Genomic DNA, 26,775 nt, shown 5'->3' on the forward strand with positions numbered 1-26,775 from the left:
AAGCAAGATTGTGTAAGTGGGAATTCTGATTTATTCATATAAGGCCAAATCACACAGATCAAGGTGCTTCATAGTGTGAGCTAAGGACCATCAGATGATCCCCTACAAGCACTTAGTGACAACGAGGAGGAAGAACTCCCTTTTAAAAAGGAAGAGAGGGCTGACCTAGGCCAGTTAGGGTTTGAGGGTTAAGTAGGGCAAGACAGGGAGAATACAGAGAGATCACGACCAGCAAGCAGGTCCAAACACAAACTACAGAAGTTAATGACATGCAGCAGTGACCAATAAATACGTGTAAAGTGGAGAGTACTCAGTGGATCATGGGAAGTCGTCTAGCAGCATAACTAAGGGATGATTCAGGGTCACCCAACTCTAACTATAAACTTTATGGAAAAGGAAAATCTGAAGCTGAATCCTAAAAAGCAATCCAGCACCAGTAAACTACACTGTTCAGCATTTTTAATAGCTTCTGTTCAGAAACTTATGGCACAGAGGAATATTAATCTTGTCTGATTTGTCTTTTAAAGACCAGTTAAAATAAAAATTGATAGTGTTTCAAAAGCTGATGGCAACATAAGCATAAAGCTGCTTTTCTCCATGTTTTTAAATTATATCTTTGCTGTAGGGAAAAATAGTTTCCTTTAAACAGTTTAGGCATTTTTTTTTCATGAAATAATTAACAGGAAAAACACCCTCTTTATATCAATTAATGATGAAAATAAATGTTAGTTAAAGCTCAATACTGAATATTTCCAACCTTAATAATATTTCTTAATTAAATATATTAAAATTCTTATTCCTAACCACATTCTACATCCCTGAACAAACTTAAACTACACATAATGTTGACACACAGTTACTTTGACCCCAAATCATTCACAATCAAAAAAAACCAGATTTCAAATATTATACGTAGGATGAAATGCAGCTTCACTGGATTACAATGACTTGTTCAAAGCTTTCTAAATAAATAACAATGAACATTTACTGTACATTGGTTTGCAAAAAACACACATCATCAGTGCTATACAACTGGAGCTGTAAACATTCTCAACTGTTCCCATACATATCTAAAAACTGCAAATACTCAGTTTGGAATAACGCACTATAAGTCAGGCAAATAATAGCGAACCTTGAGGCTGAAGGTGAGAGGACTGAAGCTGGGCAGCAGAGCAGCTCTGTGCTTTTATCTCAGATTACAAGTCATTTTGGGATCAGCAGCTGCCAAACAGATGAAGAATTGCAAGTAAGTCATTGTGTACAAGGTGGCCAGCCTATGAAGAGGGGAATTACTTAAAATAGCTTCAAGTAGAGTTGCTGGCTTGGACCTGGATGCAGATAGCGTCAAATGTAGTGTGTTATTTTGAGGATGATTTTACTTGAGTGTTTAGCTTAGGCATGCGGCTTCTGTTCTTTTGGGTGGCGCTGAGGGGGAAGTCCTGGTGACATTGGCTTTACATACCAAACCCGATATGTTAAATACCACCCCAGCAGGGCACATATGGTTCCTAACAACTTGTGAGATGGGTCATGGAAATAAACAGAGGTGCACGTGAACATCCACACCCAAATGATCATGATAAGATTCAAGGCTATATACAGCAGGCTCAAGACCTTCCTGGGAAGTCCAGACAAGCTGGTGGTATTGAGAGAGCTCATCGGGGCAATTTCCTCCATGATGAAGAGGGTGGAGTACGCCAAAATGAAGGAGTGTCCTGAGATGTCATAGCCAACCCAGTGGAATCCAGCCCGCCTGCAGACAGCTTTCGATGTGAACTCCTTGTAATCAACCTTTACCAAGCTGTTTTCATAACAAGAACCGGTCACATCCTCGATGTAGAAGAAGGTCTCTGTGCAGACGTACCAGACAGCTGTTGCCACCACCAGAGAAAGCAGCCGCCGGGCGAGAAAGGAGACACTCCTGTTGAAGGAGGCATTGGAGAGGAGGAGGAAGGGGGTTAGCAGCAGCAGCGTCCAGCCCCAGGACACTTTAACAAAATACCTGCAAGACAAACAGAGCAGTCTGATGAAACAATTTACCACTTCAAGATAAAGTTAATCTCATATGTACACAGAATGTATATTTCATACTCCTGGGCCAATACAGAATGTTTATGCATAAACATTCTGTATACTCCAGGTTTTTACTTCTGTTTCTAACCATCTGTAACACCAGCACATATACTGGTACATATGTACAGATTTCTTTTTAGAATATAATATAATAGCTTTTTATTGTCATTGTACATGTACAACGAAACTGTGGATGCTCCACACTAGCTGTGCATGGAACAAAAATATAAATAGCAGGACATAAATAATAACAATTGCCAGTTTCTGCTCCTACAAAATCCAGGTAAGCCAAGCAGTTTTTGTTTGTTTTGAGTTGTGTTCAACAAATAGGACTTCATTAGCCCGACAGTTGAACAGTTCACCCTTGACCTACATCTCTCCAGTCTTGCCAAATTCATTAAAACATTAAAAAAAAGAAAATTATAAAGGTGCTTTTAAGTCACCTTAAAGTGAACGCCAGGTGTGCCCACGAGCTTGAATGAATCGGTTGTGTTAGCTAATCAATCGCGTCGTCATACTTACACGTTCAGGGCGTTTTTGCTGCTGCTGAAATACGTCTGCGGAACGAACTCCAGCTCTTTCAGGACGGACCCCACGACCGAGATGAGCAAAAAACTCCAGGGGAACTTCTGTCGGACGGCCGGTATCCTCCACAGTACCACCAACTTATCCACAATGACATCCAACGACGCCATGTTGACGCTATGACCGTTGCTCTACACCGGCGGGGAGGGGTACGTTGCTTTGACGTCACTGCAGGTCAACCAATGAGATTTTATTGTTCTTCTTTGTGTTTTTAACGGCAGACTACAAACGGTAAATTCAAATGGATAGCGCCCCCACCGTACAGGGTGATGTGCTACTTTCTTCTTAACTTTCCTTTCACTTTCTTTGTATCTGACATATGTTTTCGTAGATATACATATTAATCCAAAATAACATAATAAATGGAGGAAAACAATTAAACCACAGTCCTAAAACCAAGACCAGCCAGGCAAGGCCATGATGATCCACTTGGTAAAGTAAACCTGCCAGGCATCTTTTTTGGCTTTAAAACAACAATTCTGATGGCTAAAGATCCAAACGGGACAGGGAAAAAAAAAGAAAACAAAAAAGGAACACCTCTATACACATCTGCACATCAGGCAACCTGCTCTACTCCTGAGCAACAGCTACCCTAGGGGGTGCTTCAGAGATTTTGGTTCCTTCTGAGATGAGCATCACACAGTTCCTGCCGGTATGTCGGCTGCAGCTCCATATTGTGAATCCCCACGTCTACCTGTTGGATTTGGGACTGTTGAGGCCATTTCAGTACAATGAATTCACTGAACTCACTTAGATGATCCAAGAAAAAACAAAGAAAGAACGGAAGAAAGATCTTCTGTATATTTCTCAAAAAATGTGATCCTGTCTCCCTGAACCTTAAAAGAGACCTCTTTGACAGCATCTGGTCAAATTCCCCTTATTTCCACATGTGGTATGTCTTCCTCATTAAACTGACATCATTGTGATGCAATCTACATTATTTATCTACTGGAAAAGTTGCTAAAAGAGTTCTGTTTCTGGGTCAAATTTAATTTATTTCTCCCAGTTTTTCTGTTATTACATGCAACACAATATATTCATACTTTGTAATTAACAGTTTAAAAAATGTATTTAATAATACTAACTAAAAAAAATAGATATAAATGCAAATCATATACATATATTTTCACTGTCTACACATACAATTTAAGGTAATTAATGGAAGTGTTGATGAGAGCTGGTGCTGATGTTTGTAAAACTGAATCCTGCTCCTGCTGATTGATTGTGATTATACTGGAATAAAATAAATCTCCCCTTGAAGGACAAAGTTTGTCCCCAGTGCACTCTGACTTGGCAAACAAGCCTCTCTAAAAAGCAATTTTCCAAGCATGCCTCCGGTTTGGCTGATTGTTCTTCAAGGATTGCTGCCAAACTACAAACTCTGTCAGGAGGCAAAAAAAAAAAAAAAAACCCATCCAGATTAAATGGTTTCAGATTACATTTCAGACAGCTCAAGACCTGATTGAATCACACCTCAGATTTCTATAGTTAGATTGAAAAAAGGAATCTTTTTGCAAAACAAAACATTTGATGAAACTAAACTTTTGAGGGCCTTACTCAAGTGATAAAGACGTAAGCAAATGTAAAGAACAAGATGGAAAACTAAAAAAAAATCTCCTGCAGTAATCATCACTGCACAGGTGTGTTTTCTGCTTCTCTTGAGGTAAATATAGAGGTCACTGAGTTCTTCTCATCTCCTTTCAGATTGATCTGCAATGTCACAGGGAAGTTTGCATGTAACTGTCCTGCAGTGCATCGAACCAGATGATGTCATGCTGCAGGCAGTAAGAGAGGGACTCCAAAAACCAAAATAAAACTGGTCTAGTCCAGCCAGATAATTATCCTCTCCAAGGTTTGACCTATTTCTGACCCCCCTGGTGAAGTTTCACCATTCAAATTTCCAGACTCTTGAGAACTAATACCCCATGGTGCACCATGTTTAAATTCCTTTCTGCAGTTCATTTGTGCATTTAGGAAAAAATAAACTTCTGATATATTTGTATTCATTGTTATTAAATGACAGCCAATAAGTTCCATTAAAAAGTATATAAATATCTATAAATATATGTTTAAAAAATTTGAAAAGAGCTAAAAATGTTTAAATTAAATACTAATCAACTGAAAAGATGCAAACTAAAGTTTTAGCAAATCACACCCACCTTGTTTTAATAGAGATTTTTCTAAAATTGTAAAAGCAAAACAATTTTTCACCACTTATCATTTTCTCATAGTTACCCTGATCCCTGCTTTTATAAACACACTATTCTAATGTCAAACAGCCTCTGCATGTATTTTAAGTGTTATGGTTTTATATTTGTATATATCTGGTTTATGCTGCAGCCCCCATGTGATGTTTCCTACAATGTTAGTGAATAGTAGCTCAGCTTTAAAGATTTTATCACAATACCTTTCTTTCCTTTGAGGCTGGCAAATACTCTGCAGTACAGCCACACTTTCACCTTTCTCCTCTGTCAGCGGGAAGCACCAGATGACTGAATAAATATACTTTGAGCCTGTGCTGCTTGACCTTTTTCTTTCCTTCTTTTTTGATATTTAACAGCCAGGTTTGATGGATATATTCTCCCTTCTTTGATGTGTGACGACTTATATATCAACTATGTGCAAAAACTGTCATGCATGTGGCTGATGCTAATTTTAAAAGTTGGGTCTTTGCATTCAGTACGTTAAGTTCAAGCTAATCTGTTCATTCAGCTCCACTGACAGAATGCTAAAGAGATTTGAACAAAAAATCAAGAACAATACTAATATGATAAAGTGCAAGTAGATAGAAAGTAGATATAAAAAATAAACAGTTGCCAGTTATAGACAAGCAAGTGGAAAAAGTGCTTGAGTTTAAAGGATCGACAACACGATGTGACATTGACCTTGTGTGCGTTCAAGGTTTTTTTTTTGCCTTTCTGTGCATTTCACACACAAATCACAACGTCTGGGAGCCTATATGGACGTATGCTGCAGCATGACTTTGAAGGCTACACTATGTTACCTGACCAGCCAGGTGACACAGTGGAATCTTCAGACAAAATGTGGCCATTGATGTTGAGTCTTTCTCTTCTGCTGTACTAACAAGGCAAATAGGAAATGCAGGGGTAGATGATCTAGGCAAGAATAATGCTAAGTAATGCACCTATGACTACTGACTGTGACAGCAAGTAAAGATGTACACAGTATTCCAATGCACAAAGCAGAGCCATGTGCATAAAGTATAATAAAAATGTGCAGTAAACAGGATTTCTGTGAAACCCGCTCAAATATATCTCAGTAAGATGGTGCAGAACAGAATAAAATCACTTGAAGGCTCACAGATGAAGCAAAATACTGGCACAGAAAAAGGGAGAAACAAAGAGTGGGCAGGACATTAAGACATGGGTGACCCAAACAGGGCAGGTAATCACACTGGAGGAAAAACCTAAAATGAAAAATTCTAACAAAGATAAATTATGACCTTGAAGACCAGATGAAACTTCAAGATGAAATAAAGTATTTTATTATGTTAGCTGCTATAATAATCACTTGATCTCCATAGAAAAATATAATTTGGAACATGAATTGCTTTCTCAGGGTAAGACTGTCACCACTGCAGAGAACATCCTATTCATGCCTAAGTGGTCGAGAGTTGAACATTCAGCAGAAATGATATAAAGTATGGAATGTGCTGGAAAAATATTGTAGTGCATGCATTTAAAACCAGCAGATTCCGCTGCCCTACTTGCTAGACGTGCATCCTTGCAGCTTCATCCCTAAACTAGTAGGATCTCTGTTTTTTGACACAATGGAGAAGATCCAGCATGCAGAGCAGAAGCATAAATACAAGGGGACATTCACTGAGAGCTCTAAAAAATATCAGCTGCACTGCATGCAGTCTGGACATGATCAATGATATGGTCATGACTTCACTGGCAAAATTGATATCTAGTAAAGATTTCATAATTTTGTAGTCCAGTTTTGTGCTTTCCCCTGTGTCATCTCTCTGACACCATTACCTGTAGATCCAGGTGATGCAGTGCATCTTCAAAATCTCTTGAACCAACAACAGCTGCAGATAAACCCTGAGTCTGCAGCCACTTTCTCCCTCCTTTTTCTTAAATGCACATTCTTTGCCCATCTCCTACAAGCTTCCTATTATCCTGCTTATTCAGCTTTTTATTGTATTTTTTATTGAAGAAATCCAGCGAGGTAAGGAAACTAAAACATCTCTCGTAAACCAGCCTCAAGCTCTGAAATTCTGAATTCCTTTTTTATTTAATATAAAGATGTCTGTTATTGATTCCAGTAATAATTATTTCGGAACAGTATTTATCATTAGGTGTTAAAACCACAACTCTAACTCCTCTTGTCCACACTTAGAAATTACTGAAAAGTCAGATGTGCAACAACATAATATAACCAAGCTTGCATTATTAATTAAGAATAATGTACAATAATATACAGTAAAAACATATAAAATGCATGATTCATTGTGAAAATGTTTACTTGCTGCTGCTGATAAAGTAAAGTCCACCAAAGTCCTTTCATAAATTAAATCAGATGTGGTTCTGGCCCTGTCAAAAAGGATGGCGGTCGGTAAAATATTTTATGATTGAGATTCATGTTCTCAGACGCAATTTCCTGTGTTTGTGAAGTAAGGAGAACGAAAGAGACAGACAATAAATTTTCAGGAAAGAAGAAGAAGAAGTCAGCATACAGGAGGGTTTGTGCTTCAGTTAAAACTGCCTGCCACACATGACAAACGGGCTTGTTTGCAAACGCGCACTCTGAAGTGAGGAGCTCCTCTGCAGCTTGTCTGACTGTGAAAGGATCCACTGATGCAGGTACGAGGCTCAGCTTATTCCACGCACTGTGTACAAGGCATGATTGAAGACTGCAAAGAAAATGAACATGTGATAATGAAGTGTTTAAATTAATTGAACGTTTAATCTTTCAGCAATCATGGTTTCTGACCTGTGTGTTTTTTTGAAGACCACCAAAACTAAGAACAAAACAAAAACAAGTAGTGGATGGGTAAAATGATATTTTCTGACTGGGAAAATGCATTAAATTGAGGTATACTGAAATGTATTGACATTCTTGTTATTTAACAAGTGTTATTTAACAAATTTTTCTTCTTACACCAACTTTATACTTCGTTTGTCCTTCAAGTAGTTGTTAAGGTTAATTGTGTGATTGCTAACCTGATATGGACTTGTTATAAAATCCATATGATTTATGATATTTCTCAAATTTTGTTATTAAATAATAATAATAATAAGTATAATAATAATAGGTAATAGGTAATAGAAATAAAACACATTGCAAAGTGACCTCAAAACCTTTTGGGGCTTTTTTCACTTTTGTCAGAGAGCACACAGTGAAACATGAGACAGTAAAGTGTGGAGAAAGTGGGGGAAGACACACAGCAAAGGCCCTGAGGTCAGACTCAAACCCAGGCTGATGTATTTATCTCTGCAGCAGAAGGTCACGTGCTCAACCCAGAGAGTTAAACTGGCTCCTTTTCCTTTTATGAATAGTTGCAAAAAAAGGGTCACCTTTACAAATATGTTGATGAGACACTCTTTTGCCTCTTATCTGGTTTAATTAACCAAATTCAGCACACAACTTATTAAATTACCATATGCCTGGGATTTGACTGTGTTTTTTACTTGTAAATTTGACTATCATGTAATCTGCTCTGCTCCTCAGAGCTGCTGCCTCCTCCTCCACAGGCCTCAGATGACTGCTTGTGTTCAGCTTATGCTGGCTGCCACCCTGTGGATGATGCCTGGAGGCGTCAATACTTATCGCAGCAGACGTAAACCAGCAATTTCACCCAGAGAGATGAATGCCCTGCTGGATTACCATAACCGAGTCCGCTCTCAGGTCTTTCCTCCTGCTGCTAATATGGAGTACATGGTGAGGCACTTGTATATATATGGACACACATAGACAGTTTGTTTGTATGAAATGCACTAAAAAGGTTAAATAGTGAGGTGTTACCTCCAGCAGTTCATTATACAAACTAGCAGGCAGCTTATAGTGAAGACCCCAGCTCTGCTACATGTGCTGCAGACAGTGCTGAACGAATTGAAAATGGGGAGTCAGAGACCTCTGCTGGACAAACTATGAAATTACAGAATTCCCAAATCCATCCATGTAAGCTGAATCCAATAAACTGGTGATAAGCCAATATCGGCTATAATATCAACCAACTGATTAATCAGTCAGAGTCTAGAATACATAAAATATGACAAGAAAACAAATAACTTAAAAAAATACTCTACAGTGCTCAAGACAAAACAATATCTTCTTGATAACTTTGCATTAAATACAATTCTGTGGTATTTTTGTAGTTTTGTTTATGTTCTTTTGAAGTTCTTCATTGTATTTCAGAGGGCTATGCTACTTTTTACTTCATGTGCTACCTAACAATATAAAATAGCAGAATTAGTCATTACAGGCACTAGTCACTGCAATCAGTTACAGTGATAAATTACTGTTTTATTGTTGGCCCTTCAATAAAAGTAACCATGGAGAAAAACAATAATAATGTGATCATGACTTGGGAGCATTGCCTGCATAGTTTGGGTGTTTGACTTTGTGTGGCTTTGGTGTTTTATACAGAATAGGAAAAAATGTCATGTCATGTTAGGGATTGGTTGTTAGTGACAGCTCCTCTGTTGTTCTCCTTTTCTGCTATTTATGCAGCTGTGGGATGAGGGACTTGCTAAGTCAGCTGATTCATGGGCTTCACGATGTGTTTGGGATCACGGTCCGACACAGGCCATGAAATACGTGGGTCAAAACCTGTCAGTCACTTCAGGAAGGTAGTACATAGCTAACAAACTGCGGAAACACTGAATGCTCATTATAATCATAAATTGTTTTTTTATTAATAAAATAAAACAAACACTATATGTATGATATGTTGATTCATAATTTAAAAGGTACCAGTCCATCACAGATCTGGTCAGGTCCTGGAACGATGAGAGGCATCACTTCTCCTACCCAAACAGATGCAGTGGGTCAGTGTGCTCTCACTACACTCAGGTATGATATACTCAGTGATTCCATTTTAGTACATTTGAGTGAGATAAAATTAAACATGTGTTTTTCTTCCCTATGCTGTATAATAACCATTAGATATTTATATGTTTGTACATACTGTGAAACTAAGTGTTAAGATATTAAAAAATACATTTATCATCAATTTCATTAATTTCAAAATGCAGAAAACAGTGAAAACCTGAATTAAATAAATATTTTTTCAGCTCACCTATAGAAACAATAGCACACAGCTTTTCTAAGCACTTATCTGGTGGGTTTTTCTCGGCACTTTGAAGAGCTTTTCACAGTTTTTCTGTGTTTTCTGTCTCTTCATCTATTCTCAGTCTGACTCTATGATGGTGATGCTCAGGACTCTTTGTTTAGGGTTGTTGATTTTACACAGAATCAATGCACGTCCATCAGATGTCTTGTGTTCTGTTGTATATCATAATAATGTAATAATGTAAAGTGTGTGCAGCTCTTTAGGCACATTTGAAACAGTAAATATAGCACCATCAGTGTATGTGTTCCATAAAAAATGTGGCTTCAGTTATTGAAAAACTCATCATTTAGATTATAATCAAGTATTTATAATCTATTCTTTCTGGAAAAGGTCGGATCCTTTTCTCTTTTATTTTATTAAACACTACTTTCTTGCTTTGGAGGGTTAAAATGCATATTTCTGGGTTTAAAGCAGCCTAACAGTTGTGTTTTCAAATTAGCGCTAACCTCTGTAAATGTGTGTGCTTTGACTTGTGTGCATATGAAGAGAAAACATGTGTCTATGGTTTGTGTCAGATGGTGTGGGCGAGCACCAACAGAGTGGGATGTGCTGTCAGGAAGTGCTCCAACATGGACGTGTTCGGCAGCACCTGGAGGGAAGCAACGCTGCTGGTCTGCAACTACTTGATAAAGTAAAGTTTGGGAAATATGCTCATTCACTTTTTCACCAAAAGTTTGAAGATGCAGCTCAAAACTGTGGCTTCCTCCGAGACACATAGGATGCCTATTTTTTAAAGTAGAAAATAAGTATCCTCTATGCAAATGCTAATAAGCTAATCATTGTTGGTTGTAGTTTCAGTTTTAGTCTACTATTAGATCTTGAAAATGCTTTAAATCCAAATGATCTGTTTTATTTCACACATATGGGATCAGTTTAATGTTTTTAGTTCAAACCAGGTTCAAATAGGACACAAGAGGCAGATTTCAAGAACAAAAAGTGAGCTTTACTTGTATATACAAATGTCTTAATGAAGTTGGCAAAAAAAAGAACAAACAAACAAACAAAAACAAAAACTGAAAATAGACGGTTGCTGTTTTCGTCCATGTTCTAAGTAAAAAAGAAAGAACCAATACAGACCCAAACCCTGCTCTCACAGGTGCAAATACTCATTTAACTATTACACTCAGAATCTCACCTTTTAATTAGCTAAATATATTTCTTTGTATTTCAGAGGAAACTGGGTAGGAGAAGCTCCGTATAAGACTGGAAAGCCATGTTCTCTCTGTCCATCCAGCTACAGAGGCTCCTGCTGGAGAAACCAGTGCACACTGAACAAAAAACCCAGGAGACTTTAACACAAGAAAGAAGCTATTAACACAACACAGTGTTTTAATTTGTAAACTGAAAAAAAGAATCCGCAACAGTTCCAAATGTGACTCACAAAAGCTGTACAACAAGACAATCTGGATAAATGACGCATGTGTCCAGTTACCACTGTTACCATTTGTACTGTAAATACTTTATTTACTGCAACACTTGAATTTCTATTCCAGTTACAAAATAATGTTAAAACTGTTATTTCCTTTGACTTTCAGGAGCTTTGCACTGTTAGAACCTGTTTAATAATAATAAAAAAAGCAGTTTTATGCTACAAGTTGCTCATTTTAGCCCTGATATACATCTTTGATTGTCTTTCTAGACTGTGAACCTGTTCCCACAGTAAATGACAATGCATTTATGGTTGCCTGTTTGCCTGACCGAACATTAATTAAGTTATAAATAACTGATGAGGCTGTATATTCAGCACAAGTAATTCGCTGTTCACCACTTGTGTTTATTCACTGCAGCTGCAGGAAATTTTCTGTCCTGCATTTCACCTCATTACAGCTCAGCATTTACCCATCAGAGACTTTTTCTGTCATAAACCCGAGCCTAATGCAGCTTTTATGGCCTAAAATACGAGGGAATCAGCTGTGCCTCCCAGCTCAACTGATTTGTGGACACACACACACACACACACACACACACACACACACACACACACACACACACACACACACACACACACACACACACACACGCACACACCCAAACGTAAAACATTTGATACAGAAACCAGTCTCTCCCAAGCAAACAAAGTCCCTCACAAACAAGTATAAAGAGCAGCTGAGATCAGCACTTTGTTGACTGTAATGATTGTTTATTTAGCAGCTCTATTCAGAAATGGAGAGTGGGTATAATTTTCTTTCTTTGTGCAAGGTGTTTCTCCTTACTCTACATTTTTGTGCAGGTGTGGTTTTACAGGTAATTGCATACACTGTTTTCAGAATTTCAATCAATCTGTTTCCACTGATACAAACAGTTAGATGTTTGGAAAACACCGTTATCCTCGCTGGATGAAATTTTCATGAGAATATCCACACCGCCTCATCCCTGCAGACGATTAGCAAGAGAAACTGAACTCGGAAGAAACCAACATCAAAATCCTTTTCCTTGTAAAGCTAATCCTATTAAATTAACACATTATATTTAATCTGGTTTTTCTTTAGATGCTGTTACACTTACTGTTTTTTACATTTTAGGCGATTTTAACTTAACAAGCAGTATCAGTGTGTTAGTTAATGAGCTTTAGAGGTGCCAGAGAGTGGATTTTGCAATCTTCAGCCAGTCTTAAACTAAGCAACTAGAAAGAATTAATACATATTTTTGAAGGTGCCCAAAGAAAATATGACAAATTTCCCTATGGAAGCAAAAATGTCTGTTTGCATGCAGCTGAAATGTGCCAGCACGATATAGAATTATCGTAAAGGACGGCTTGTTTCCAAATCAAATGTACAGATTTTGTCTCTTTTTATCCATTTAGATTGTTTGGTGTGTGTCCCAGTTAGCTCAAGGATGAAAACATAACATTTTGTGAGCAATTTCATTTGGGAATTAATCTCTGTCTACCAAGCCGTACCTGCCAACCAACTGAAGCGTGAAGCTTGCAAACTTTAAAGCTCCGGTGAGGAGATGGCATCCATGTTTACACGCCAACCGTCTCACTTAGCAGAAGAAAGCCAGAGGAGGGCTTGTGACACTGTAACAGGATGTAAACATTGTAAATTGATAGCTGTATTATGATTTTCAACTCTTGCTAGCCATTAAAAGTGATTTTACACTTTTACACTATAATCCCCTCAGACAGACACACATATTCTTTACCTTTAAGCATTGGGGTGAAAAATAATGTTGAACTTCCCAAATGTAGAGCGAAGGAGCCACACACTGACCTTATGATTGCCACATTTATCATGCTGAGCACCTTCTTTTGGTTGGTGAATGTAGTTTTAGAATACCTGTGTCATAACTGAGTATTTTTCTGCACAGAACAAAGAGCCAACTAGCTTCATTACATTCAAAGAAGGCAGACATCTCAACAGCTTATAGGCCAAAGAAATTAAATCAAACGATATATTTGATTTAAACTCATTCTCCAATGAAATGAAGGTGGGCTTCCATCTCTGCTGGGAGGATGTTTTGGCATCCGCAGAGAGTTCAGGCCCCAGGTATATAACGGCTAAGCAGTAATGTTTTCTCCTCAGTCAAAACAAAACTGATGATGTCACTCGTCATACAGTATGCTTGCTGCCACCCTCAGTACATTCTCCACTCCTCTGTCTTTTATGTCCCTCCCCACCCTCTTTCTTTCATTCTATTTTACATAAACTCTTATTCTTACACAATTTTCATCTTCGACTGAGAAATGGCTGTTGGGTGATGAGAAAGAGGGAAAAGAGCACAATAACTTTATGTCTATTTGAGTTTCTATCATCATGTTGCCATAGCTACAGCTGCTATATAGATTGGTGTCCATACGAGCCTGGTTACTGTTTAACCTCCCCACCCACATTTGCCCAGATTAGGAAAATCAATAAGATAACAGCAGCAACACCGGCCTTACCTTGCACCAACAACACCCTTCTCGCACTACAGCACCCTGCGCCAGACTTCCACATTTTACACCTTATGGTGAGGGGAGAAAATAGTGGATTTAAAACATATGCTCGGGAGGAAGGAGAGGACGACATGGTCAATGTAAACTCACAAGTCAGTTCAAGTATGGAACTTCCATTTGGTGAGTACACACTTTTGCTTTTATCCGTGTGGCCGACTAGTTTAAAAAGAGGCTAAGCATGGCAGCTGCTTGCCTCTTTTTGCTTCTTATTCAGTGTTTTTGTGCAACAGCTGCTTGGCTCCAGAGCTCTGCTGGATCACAAGGGATTCAGGGTGCAAATATCACCACCATACATGTTTGTCTTTTTCACACGGGTGTAATCCAGGAGGTGTGTCAGAGATATGGAGGTTGTTAAAAAAAGGCCATGGGAGCTGGGCCTGATGGAGATGATGGTTCAGAGATATTGAGATGTAAGAGCTGTAAGAGTACAGTGAGTGTGACAGGGCTCACAGGCTGATTTGAAATGATTTAAGCTTGCTCTGTTTGACAAGCTGTGCTCATGGACTGGATATTTTTTACGGAGTTCTGAAAACATTCTTTCTGTAGAGTTACACTATCCATAAAAAGACTGACATTTTAACCTCACTATGACACTGTGACAAGCCTCTGCATTATTTTATGGCTACAATATAAGGTGCTGTGCAAACACAAAACAGCAGAAGGACACATCGCTGCTACAGGCACACAAACCGCCCCTTTGTCATAACTGTTTTGAACCATCTCAAGAGAGGCCTTACTCGGCATCATACCAGCTGTCTGATGCAGCAGTTGGTGGGAGTTTAGTTTTTGCTTCTGTGGTCATTCATTAAATAATTTGCATGTCACACCAGGGATGCAAATCCATTTAAACAAAGCTCTGGCCAAATGAGAAATGAAAATATCCGTCCAATGTTTTAAGTCTGCCTTTGCTCGTTTATTCCTTCCCTCCTTGCATTTCTTCTCGTGCCACTATGCCAATTCGCTATATGTAGGCTATTTTTTCAGCAAAAGGAACAGCTACACAGAAAAGGTGAATTGTACAAAGGAAGGAGGTGATATTTTCATACATTTCAGTCCTAGTGACCACTGAAGTGAAAGTCAGTTCAGATAGTGAAAATAACTTCTCATATATGTGTCCAGCAGTATTTCAAGGTTGTCGCTGCCAGGCTTGCTTCTAGGACTTTGTAGCTGGCAAGCAAACCCCCTATGGGCTAGCTAACTGGGAATATACTAACACTAATCTCTCTAATGAACACCCCATGCTTCTCTAAATTTTCTCTGCATTGGCCGGTTTACATCCAGCTCCATTTACTTTTCCATTTCAGTTAAGAGTGAAGCGACAGGGATAAGATTTCCAGGCTGCTATTTTAGTTGCTGACAGGACAATATTTTTATTTAATTATATTTACAATTCATGTTTTGTGAGGGGTTTTTGTTACGGCATAAATCTCTAGATGATTTCATTTCATTATGACACAGTACATGCAGCATAAAGAGAAACTGTATAGAACAATGAGCATCATGATTTTGTTCAGTTATACAGTTTTGTTTGATGTGTTATTTTGTCAGTTAGAATTACAGTCACAGGTGATCATCATGCGTGACACACAGAAAGAAAGCTGTGCATTTTGTTTTCAGTGGCTGTATCGCACAAAGCCATGAGAATTTAAATCTACTGAGAAGTTAAGCAGGCTCACAGTCGTGTCCACAGCAAATGAATCCTGTTTCAGTAAAATCTGACCTTGATCTTGAGCACAGTTGAAGACACATTAGGAGACCATAATATGGAAGTTCCACTGACATCCTGAAGGCTTTACACATCAGATGTGTAAAATTTGTTAGAATATTTTGTGCTTTAAAAATAGTTTTTGGATTCACCCATTCTTAATGTGCAAATTCACACCGACCGCGTAATTTCACTGGATGAATTTGCAGCATTTATTTTTCTTTAGCTTTCTGAAATGATTCATCCGCCTCCTCAGATGTGGTCCCAACTCTGCCAACAAGAGTTCAAACTGCCCCCCTGACATCCTGACATATGTATGAAAGCAGTTGTGATACAGCTTTAACTCCTGGTTCAAAGTATGAAATTCTCCCTGCTGCTGCTTTTTTCGGAGACTTGAATGAACCTAGCATCTTTGTTTCCTCCTTCTCCGGGTTTAGAAACAACAGGACCGCTTAATATCAACTTCTTTGTCCTCACATTTTCCTCAACAACACAGTGCATTCGGTGTATGTGTGTGTTAGATGACAAGTTCAGAATCCGAAAATTCAGATTTTCATGCTGTTTTTTGAATCGTGCCCAGTAATAACCTAATAACATAATACTGCAGTTAACTGTGTTATCCTGTTAAATTTATACTGTTTATTAATGTTACAGACAGACAAGACCACATTAACATTACCATTTTATTATAGCCACCAGTTGCTACCTGCAGGTAGCTGCTAATACTTAAATGGCTCATGTTTATGTGGACAGTGGCAAGATCAACACTTCAGATAACTGTTTAATACTTGTTGTTAAAACAGGAGACTTACTGACCTCCCAACAGTCGTAATAACGACCAAGGCATCAGTCTTTAAGATGCTTCATCGTGTTTGTAGTGCTACTGTTCATGTGTCCAGCTTCTAGTAAGGGGGGAAAGGTTGTGCACCTTTACTTAGTAAAGGTGTGTGTCATCTGGAGCAGGTGAAGACGGCAGTGCTGGTATCAATGCTGTTGCAAATGCAAACTGAATGTGAATTTGCTGCCTAAATACTCACCAAATGTACATTAAACCCCAAGTTTTATTCAAAAAAAGTAAAATAAGAAGAAAAATACAGCACAGAGATCTTATATTTTACTTAGTTAAAATTTATGAATGTGCTTATTCTAAAGTTTCCACCAAGTCTCTAGTGACTAAGCAGCACAGACAGGCTGGGGAGGGGCTGAATTACTAAGAAATACAGTTTTAGTTTTCATATGATTTGTTGACAAAAGCAAAACTATGAAAAGTGATTCTTTAAGCTACACCCTATCGAGTCAATGCAGACTATAATCTTGGTTGCTAATTTACAGAACTAGCAAACATTAAAAGCAGAAAACCTTTTCTTTTCTTTTCTTTTCTTTTTTTTCTTTTCTTTTTGTTTGGAGTACTGACTTCTAATGAATACAATAGTAAGCTTTTCTTGGAGGACTTGTTTACAGTATATGCTTGACAAATCTTCCAAAACCAGGACATTTATGTTATAAATACATTCTTTGGCAGTTGCGTAGTTTAAGCTTCTTTTTGGCCTAGCTCAGGTTAAACTATGCTTCTTTGTCCAAGCAAGCTACAAACCTCTGCTCATGTTACTTCTATTGCAAAACCGTATAATTCCACATCCTGAAAATAGTCTGCTTCCTACTGAGATTTTATCAAGATGATAAAATATATTATGATAAATTATGTATTTTTTTAGCAGGTTTCTCACTCCTTCACACTCAGCTGTGGGCACAAGCTGACAAACCTTCTTAGCAAGGTGACTTATAGCTCATAGAACACACATAGTTTGTGTCAGACACATGGGATTAATTGCTTAACGGTCGCAGCCTGGACAAACTCCCAAGCCCTGCAGAGGGGCAGAGACACTTGGTGAATGCAAACATGACAACAGCCGTTGAACAGACCCTCAGCAGATATCTGTTTGCCTAAAAAGCTGAAAGACTTGACAGCAGGGCACATTCTACATTAGACACATCAAGCTATGCACACAAAATATTTTTCAAGGCACTCTTTTTTTTGTCATCGTACTGGCATGTAGATGAGGATTTCTCATGATAATGGCATCTTTAAAAAAAAAAATAGTACTTCTAAACACTGACACATTGCAATGCAAAGGTTTAACCTTCTCATAACTTCTGCATGAACCATAAACAAAGTAATGCTTACAAAGTTCAAATTTATACAATTATCAATTATTATCATTACAAATTAAATAATGAAACTTTCTGTTACAGGCAGAGGTTGTTACTGATAGGTCGCTAAAGAAGTAATTTTGTCAAAAAATGTGTCACATTTTTCAAATGTTGGTGGCAGAACAGCCACTTTCGTTGCTTCAGTCATGCATTTAATGTTTCAGGTGAAGCAATGTCATAAAGTCTAGGTTATAAACAAGTCAAGTTCATTTACAGCTTTGTTGCAGCTCTGGATTGGATTATAAATATCATTGTAGATGGAGTTAGTATGGACAGGGAAATGACATTTTTTTTGTTGCTTTTGGTGTTTATTGATGTGGCCGTTGCTTTGGCAACTTCAAGATAATGTTTCTAGGTCAAAAATGAACTTTTCTATGAAAAGTTTTAATACTGCAATGTGCAGCAGAGTTTGTAATTGTTCAATCTCTTGCAGTAAAATTAAAAAAATTAGTACACTGAGGAGATGTCCTCCTAACAAAACAGGCTACTGGTAATTAACACTGCTGCCTCCTGGTTCAGCAACTGGCTGTGGCCTGTTTGAAGTTCAATTATTCTCTCTGTACCTGCATGGATTTCACCTGGGTCCTCTGGCTGCGTTAGCCTACTTCTAAAAGTGAAAGCAATCAGTGAGCTGGTGGAAAAGCAGCTACTGAAGAGTTAAATCTATATAATCCTATATAATTTAACTATGTCTAGAGCTAAAGAGCAAAGCTAAAATGAAGGAAACACTTAAAAAAAGAGCAAATACAGAAACAGATGCATTTACTGGTCAGTATTTATTTCAAAGTGAAAGTATTGTTTGAAGCAATCATTTTAACAGTTTATACATGTACAGCTAATGTACACTCTCAAAACACTAGAAGATTAGTATTGTCTTGTACTGTAGCCACATTCATATTAACAGTTACATCAAGTTACATCATATTGTTACAAACTGTTTTTCAAGTTCAAACTGTGTTACAATTTCTCTAGCTGATGGTCTCGCACATATTAACAAGAACCAGCCACTATTTAGATTATTGTCACATAAAAAAAAATATGAATACCCAAAAACAAGAAATAGTTTATAGTATGTCCAGAAATATGGTCAAAATAAGTGACCAAACCTGAACATTTGGCCCACGGTGACTTGCCTAGGGGAAAAAAATCATTAACTTGTTTGCCTGGCCACCCCTATAAAAACTCTCTGGCTCCACCTCTGTCCATTTTTATTTACATCTAGGCCTTCTCACTTGCAAATGTAGGGCTTTTACAGATACTCACACACTCTTAAAAATCAAAAATCATGCCCACTTTGCCCATGTGGTAAGACTGTCTGGAGGAATCAAACTAAATTACATAAATTGAAGTGCTCTTGGTCAAATCAAGACATGTGTCACTTTGACTTTAATGTTCCTCACAGCTTCAGTCAGACATAACCAAGAAATAAGCTGCAGCATTTGCATATTATGTAATAAGTGCAAGATTTAACAGCACAGGAAGACTTATGAGGTCTGAGTCAGATTATGACTCAAATGACAGATAAAATCACTCAGCTATTATTGAGTTATTGTGGGCTTTCTCCATAAGGAGCCATAGTGTGATGAAATGAAAAGTCCTTTTTAGCAAGGCTTATCTAATGTCCACTTTTGCCACCATGAAATATTTGTTTTCTTTTCCATTCCTTTTATCACTTTGATAAATCAGTTACCTCATTTTATAACTTTGTGTTGATCTTTCCCTTTAGCTAGCTTGTAAGGGTTTTTCCTTATGCTGGGACATGACCCTTTGTATGGTGAAATAATATAAATAGCAGAAGCTTGCATTATGTTAAAGTTACATTAGTGGGTGAAGGAACCACTCAGCTAATGAAATGAAACTTAATCTGTGCTGACATCAAATGTGACATTTAACAAATCTCAGTGTGCCTCTTGGGTATTTAACAGAGGCAGAAAGCCCAATTAGCAACCTGTTTGGAGAGCAGGTATTACACACTGTTCTCTTGACACTAATAATCCGAGTGTTCAAGTCTCCAATCAAATCTCATTGTGACAGGCATTAGGGGATTATCCCCATGTGCCTTGGGCCCTTACAGTCGGCCTGGTGGCCCCAGCAAACAACACTATCCAGTAGCTGCTTTTCCTCCCAGCCTGCCTCAGCCTGGCCGGGCCTGGGAGAGGCGACGAGGCTCATGGGCCTTCACACAGCTGGTCGGCGCACTGTCAGAGCTCAGCTTTCCCAGGGATGTATGGCCAGGATGGAATCCTCCACTTTACCAACCCGGGTAAAGGTAAAAGACACATAAACTTAGTTGTAGTTTTTTTTTTTCTTGCTGTGTGTGTGTTAAAATCTTTGAGGTAAAGCCCCTGGAAGATTGAAGACAGTACTGTGAAAATGAACACAATATTCTGTTGTATATTCTGTTGTTGCTCGAGGCTTTCAAAAGAAACATGTTGCAAAGCTGCTTTGACAAAAAAAGGGTATTTTAATTCCTACCAGAGCTGCTTCTTTGAACATGTGTTACAATAAGTTGACTCTATCATGAATATTTTGGACGTTTCAGAGCTTCAACAGTTTGTGCATTAAACAACTACTGTAGTAAGAACCTGGTTAACAGAGAAGTGGATTGAGTGTTGATTTGCTGAATGTCCACAAGATGGCAGTGATAAGCAATGATTTCATATTACCTGACACTGATGAAAGCAACAGCACTGACACAAACACTGGACTATAAGTAGAGGGCCTAGTGATGGAAAGAAGCAAACCATGCTTAACCACCAACTGGACTTCCTTCCAGTTTAACCTCAATTGAGAATTTTTCATTTAATTCTACATATGACTTCTTCTCTTCTCAATTTCAGATGGGAATACTGTACTTTCCACTTGACTGCATTTCACATAGTTTAGCAGATTCATTTAGCAAAATACCCGATGAGGTTACATTGTTTCCATATTTTATGCTGCTTTCCCTCTACTCCACTACACTTTCTACGACACTACATTTATTTGCTAGTTGCGGTTACAGTTTACTTACTCAGATTATCAAAAAGAAAACATGTAATGTATTATTATAGAATAAACTATGCTGATACTTATTCCTGTGCACTTCATACAGTACTTTCACTTATAACAAGGTGAGTGCACTGTGCTATATTGTGACGCCTTGTTAAAAAGTAATTCTCCAGTGTACCATTCTAACAAACTGTTACCAAGTAATCCTCTACTGCACCATAGTAGCAATTTGTTACAAAGTATTTCTCCACCGTAGAGTGGCTACTTTTACTGAAATTAAAAAGCGGAGAATTTTCTCAAACATAACGAGAGTGGAGTATTGTTTCACTTGGTGAGGGTACTGTTACTCCAAACTTTCAGTACTTTGCTCACCACCCCTGACAGACCTGTTAAGGTGCTGCATAAAATGAGAACATCAGGTCACCTCAGTGACAGGCAGAAGGACTAAAATGAGAACATGAGTGAGAAAAATGAGCTCACTGAGTTAATTCACTTAACAATAAAAAAAATATTTGATGTTACAGATGCTGTGATGATAACGTCTTGCTAAATAAAGACAACACTCTGTGTGTATTGTGTTCATTACAATTCAAGTTAAGATGCTGGACAAAAAGCACTCTTGACTTAACGTTGACAGGGCAGCGTTGAATACTTCACGTCTTGTTATTCGAGCTGTCTAGGTTAAATGTCTATTGATTTGCTGCTCACTGAAGGACCTATAGAGAATTAGAGAGATAAAGGTGCTCCGAGCAGAGCTGCTGACAGAGTGGATTGGAAAAGCAGTCAAAATGAATCTTCAGCAAAACAGGGTTAATTATTACAGACCCTTATCACATGCTGTGATTGATTTACGTAGTGCATAGGTCTTCATGTTTATTGATGTAATTGTTTACTTATTTAGTGCACAGGGGCTACTTGAGGTTTTCAGTCTGACTGAAGTATAAACATGTTTTTGTGAATTTGTTTTTCTGTAAAGTGTGTCGCTTTCAGTTTTATATTTATGAAAGACGTACCGAAAGGTTGAATGGCCTAATAAATCTTTGAGATAAAGAAATACTGGTGGCCCAAGTTAATATCTGTAAAGAAATACACCTTAGTAAAGTGCCTTTAAACAGAAATACAGTGTGGTCTGCTAAGTGGGTAGAAGTCACAAAGAGAAACTGGAAAAGGGTGTTGTAATATAATTTTCCATCAGCCTATCTAATTTATTAGCTAAATCTTTAACCTCTTATAATATCATGACACAACTAATAGACGCTCTTGGTTTATCATTACATGAGAGCAAACAGTAATCATGAGGGCGATTTGACAACTTGCCTGCTCTTTCACTGAAAAGATTTTATTTCAGCCGCGGTGAAAATCATCTTCAGAAAGCTAATTTAAAAGTAAACTGAGAGTGGTTGTAAACATTAAATGATAAAACTTTGAAATCGTTTTAATTAACATGAAGACGGCTCTTTGAGGATTTCTTTGGCAATCCGATTTGTCATTTTAGCACAAAACTTTAAAAACTGTGTAAATAAAGGTGACAAACTGGCTTTTAATGAGTAAGGCTTCGTGGGCCTCTGAGATTGCATTATCTTCTCTGTGTAAGTAGAATGCTAATATTTGACAGGAAAAATAAGATATTTATACGAGCTTTGTCAAAGTAATTTCCACTACAGAGGCGGGAGTAACGCATAACACAATTTTACTGAATAAACATGCTCACATAAAACCATCAGAAAATGATGCAAGACAGTAATTCAATCTTCTTAAATGATAAATCTGCATTATTATAGGAACAGAATATTCCACTAGCCCAGAAAATATGATATTCCCCCACTCAACCACACGGGCTTGCATAAGCTGTGTTATTTGCAGATAGCTATCTGTTGACAAGGTCTTTGCCATGACACTCTACTCACCTATCTCCTCCATCTACTGCAGCAGGCTTTTTCTGCCGGCCTTAAATCTGCTGCAGCCAGCACATTGTTTCCTTCTGTTTTCCTCTTATCAACATCAACACATTCCTGGTTATGCCTTGCTTTTCCACTAAGGTGAAGCTCTCTTTGAAAGAAGCAAAATAAGTCCCCGGAGAGTTTATATTCCACATCTTATTAACTCTTCCAGGCCACCACGTTCGTCTTTTTTCCTCCCAGCTGCTGGTTTCTGCATTTTGATTTTATTATGCTGCTTCCCTGCCGCCTGCCTTTGAGATCGGACTTGGGGAAATGAAATGTAGTCATTGAGGAGAAGGTACAAATAGGCAGTGGTTACAAATGGAGTTTGGTCAGTGGTCGGAGATTCCTATTCAGAAGATAGACAGGACTTTGTTCACAAACTGGAGTTTGAAATTTCAAAGGGGAGAATCACACATGTATTACATCAGGTCTCAGCGATCCTTTGACTTTTAGCCTCGGGGCAAGAGTTTGGGTGACTGATTATAAGACAGCTCAGTCTAGCCCATCACATTTTAACATGGCAGCCTCCCACTTCATTTAAAAGTCAAATGGCCATTGCCAGCTGAGCTGCAGCTTTTATCAAAATTCAGTTTTGGCTTAAGACTCTATTTATATTCTGTTCACTACATTAAAAAAAGAAAAAATTCCTTACTTATTTCACTTTATTTCATTATATTTTGTTATAAATAGCACTCAAACAATCCCTGCATTTGACTACTTTAAAAAACAAAGCAAGACAATCATCCTTTAACGGCATTTAATACAACCAGAGAAAAAGCTGCTACAAGACAAATAAATTAAAAAAAAATCATTAATTGTATGCATATTCTGCCCCCATGGAGCTGAATCACACACTATTGACTTGCTGATAAGCTTAAGCTGTCACATGTAAATGTGATTACTGTTGATGAATGACTGTTTTGAGTGGTTTTGTTAACTGCTGCATCACAATTGCCAAGTAAATCTGGTCCCCGCACATCAACACAACTCCAGTACTAAAGTACCAATAGAAACAAATGACAACAGTGGTGTGTTATTGTAACTGTCATTGTAGCCATGTCTGGTCAGGATTTAATACACATGACAGCTACATACTGAACCCAACTAGTAATGTTTAACTTTTTTATGGTTTTAAAATTTCCTATATTTAAAGAGGCAATAACATGGTAATAAAAACCTAATCAAAAATCACATGTATAATCCGAGTTATAGGCTTGTTGTCTTGGGAACCTGGTTGTGTAACAGCCTTAAGAATGAGATTTGTTGCCACGATTAAAAAAAAGAGTCTTCAAATATGTTAGCATCTCTACATAGAAAGGTACAATGTTAGCATGCTAACTCAATCACTGACTGCTTCATGAGGTGTTTGGCAGTTCTATTGCTTGCCATTTCATGTGAACATTATTGGAAAATGGAGTTCAGCAATTTGGAAAATAACTAGTAAAGTTATCATGTTATCACTGACTACACATCTTGCATTCTTGATTATATTTTAAATAGAAGTCACTGATTGTATTTTGGGGGGGTTCGAATTGTCATAAAGATTTTTTTTGAGTATTACAGCACCACAAGCATTATGACCTGACCCTGGGCTTTAAAGTTCTGGCACTTACCTGATAGTAGTTGTTTTGTATGCAGTACACATGCACACAAGTTTCCATTGCAGCTTATCTATGCTCTAACATTGAGAAAAGAAAAAGAAAGTGAAAATTAAGCATACAATAAGTATTCAATGGCTTGCACAACCACCTTTAGCAGCAATAACTTAAAGTAATAATTTTCTGTATAACTATAATATTTATAACTGCAGAAGTGTAGAAGAATTGTGGCTCACCCTTTTTATAATGTTGCTTCATTGCTCTGTGCAGGAACTGGTTCACACTGCTCTCCTAAAGTCCTACCATAACATTTCAGTTAGGGTAAAGTCAGGATGGCAATACCTTGATTTCTTCTGTTTACAACAGGTGTACCTGCAATTACTGTCTCTATGCACAGGAGACCTCTAATTTGAATACTTTGGTATGCACAAGAATTCGTAGTAGGCTCAGTGTCTGCAAGGTGCCCAAATTCTGTGGCTCCAAATCAAATCATTACTACTACACCACTGTGTTTGACAGCTAGTATGAAATGTTTGTGATGATATGATGTGTTTTCACCAAATGTGTGTTCAGATGCAGCGTTGCATTTTTCCTGCACAAGTACGGCTTAGGAACAAGCCACACTTGTTCAACATTTCCCTAACTGTACTGTCATGAACTGAGGCCTGCAGAGTCTGCGATGCTCTTGGTTTTTTGTAATTTCTCAGAACACTACACAATCTGACCTTGGTGGTTTTGCTCCTATTTATAAAGGATCATATGAGTGCTCTGGAGAGGAAATGTAGCCAGTTTTAGTACAACAGTTGCTGTCCGAGTTAAGTGACCTAGATTATTTGCAATAATCCTACAGGTCAGGTCAGTGCAATATTTTACTGTAAACAGCCAACAGTATGTATTTTGAATGCTCAGTGTAATAAAACAGCAATAAAACACACAATAACACATCTTCTTTTAACACGTGTGTTTTTATCACTTAAAAACATACAACAAAGTCAGAAGAATGTTCCCAAACTACGGAAACATGACCATCTGAGAAGCATGTGAATGCACAGTTTCTTTACTGCATCACCATGCTAACTATAACAAAATATACAAACCAAAAAAAAAGAAAAGAAAAAACACTGAAAAATAATACAAGTGAAAAACGTCAAATAGTTACCTAAAAGATGTGTATTTATTCAAGTTCATGGAAACAATGAATTGTCATGCTGTATGACTTCATACTTCACTACATTAGCCTATAAATTGAGCCCCTTTTCCCACGTACACATATATCTTGGTAAATATAGGTTTTCTATGTATATTGCCATTTTGAACCAGAAATGTAAGCTTTTGAAAAACTTTGTCCAGGTTTAAGATTTTCAGAAACTCATCATTGCATCTTCATTTCCTTGTTTACAGTCAGGCTGTTTACCATCGAATCATTTATTTTTGCAAACATTTCTATACAGTTAGGGTTATACCGCCACCTGTTGCTGTGTTTGACATTGTTTTTGTGTTTTCATTTAGATGGACAAAGAAAAAAAGAAAGTGAAATTTATTATTATTTTCTAAATTAATAAAAAAAAATAACTAAACATTATTTTCAGGGACACGAAAACAAGAACAGGAAATTTGTGTCCAGGAACACTGACACACTGAGCTGTTTTATCACAGCTATATAACATTTTCTTACCACCAGTATTAATGAATAATGAATGATTTACTTCTTAGCATTAGACTGAATGACTGTATGAGCAATATGAAATAAAATTAGTAACACATTAGCATAGCTACTGGAGCTGTTTTAACTACACGCGTTAGCTGCTTCTCCTTATATTGCCGTCTTTATGCTACACTAAACAAGCTAAACTGACATTTACAGTCATATTAAACTATACCTTTAGAAAAATGTTGCCTAAGATGAGTTGTAGTCTTTAATTAATTAATTTAAATATAGTGGCTACATTAGAATTTGGCATCAGCAAGAATGTGAGCTGCCCAGAGAGCCTGCACGTGTCAGTCCAGTTTGAGGAAATGTACAGTATGTTAACCCCCCCCCCCACACACACACACACAAATCACAGATAAGTCACGGAAGAATTTCAGCCTGCCCTTTCTAACATATCAAAACAGTTTGTGGGTTTATGATTAAGAAAGCTATAACCATGCAGATTATATTTTATAGTCCCATATATGACTGTTCCTTGAGGAGTTCACAGAAATTTAAGATAGCAGCAATGATACAAGTACTTTAATGATAGGGGGAGATAAGATTTGCTGCAGTGACTCATTCAAAGCTCCACACTGATTCTCCAATCATCAGTTCTTCCCTCTCCCCCCGCTCGCTGACTGCTTTGAAATAATCAGCACACTTCTTGAGCAAATATGGGCATTGCAGAAGAGCAGCATGGATCGAACATGAAGCAATG

The 26,775-nt window shown here is 37.7% G+C and overlaps 2 protein-coding genes across 2 annotated transcripts; one reads left to right on the forward strand and one right to left on the reverse strand.

Annotated features, from left to right (window-relative positions):
- Positions 1–13: 13 nt before the first annotated feature.
- fitm2 (fat storage inducing transmembrane protein 2) lies at positions 14–23,307 on the reverse strand. Its single transcript, XM_026153228.1, has 3 exons — positions 22,731–23,307; positions 2,596–2,826; positions 14–2,002 (listed from the first exon to the last, which is right to left on the reverse strand). The coding sequence occupies exons 2-3, from the start codon at positions 2,766–2,768 to the stop codon at positions 1,393–1,395; spliced, it is 783 nt and encodes a 260-aa protein (XP_026009013.1). The 5' UTR covers positions 2,769–2,826; positions 22,731–23,307; the 3' UTR covers positions 14–1,392.
- Positions 6,449–11,937, forward strand: r3hdml (R3H domain containing-like). Its single transcript, XM_026154872.1, has 6 exons — positions 6,449–6,537; positions 8,265–8,565; positions 9,358–9,476; positions 9,597–9,699; positions 10,495–10,610; positions 11,151–11,937. Exons 1-6 carry the CDS (start codon positions 6,449–6,451, stop codon positions 11,272–11,274), a joined length of 852 nt encoding a protein of 283 aa, XP_026010657.1. The 3' UTR covers positions 11,275–11,937.
- Positions 23,308–26,775: the final 3,468 nt, after the last annotated feature.

Source organism: Astatotilapia calliptera, chromosome 20 (assembly GCF_900246225.1).
Source record: "Astatotilapia calliptera chromosome 20, fAstCal1.2, whole genome shotgun sequence".
Taxonomy (NCBI): Eukaryota; Metazoa; Chordata; class Actinopteri; order Cichliformes; family Cichlidae; genus Astatotilapia; species Astatotilapia calliptera.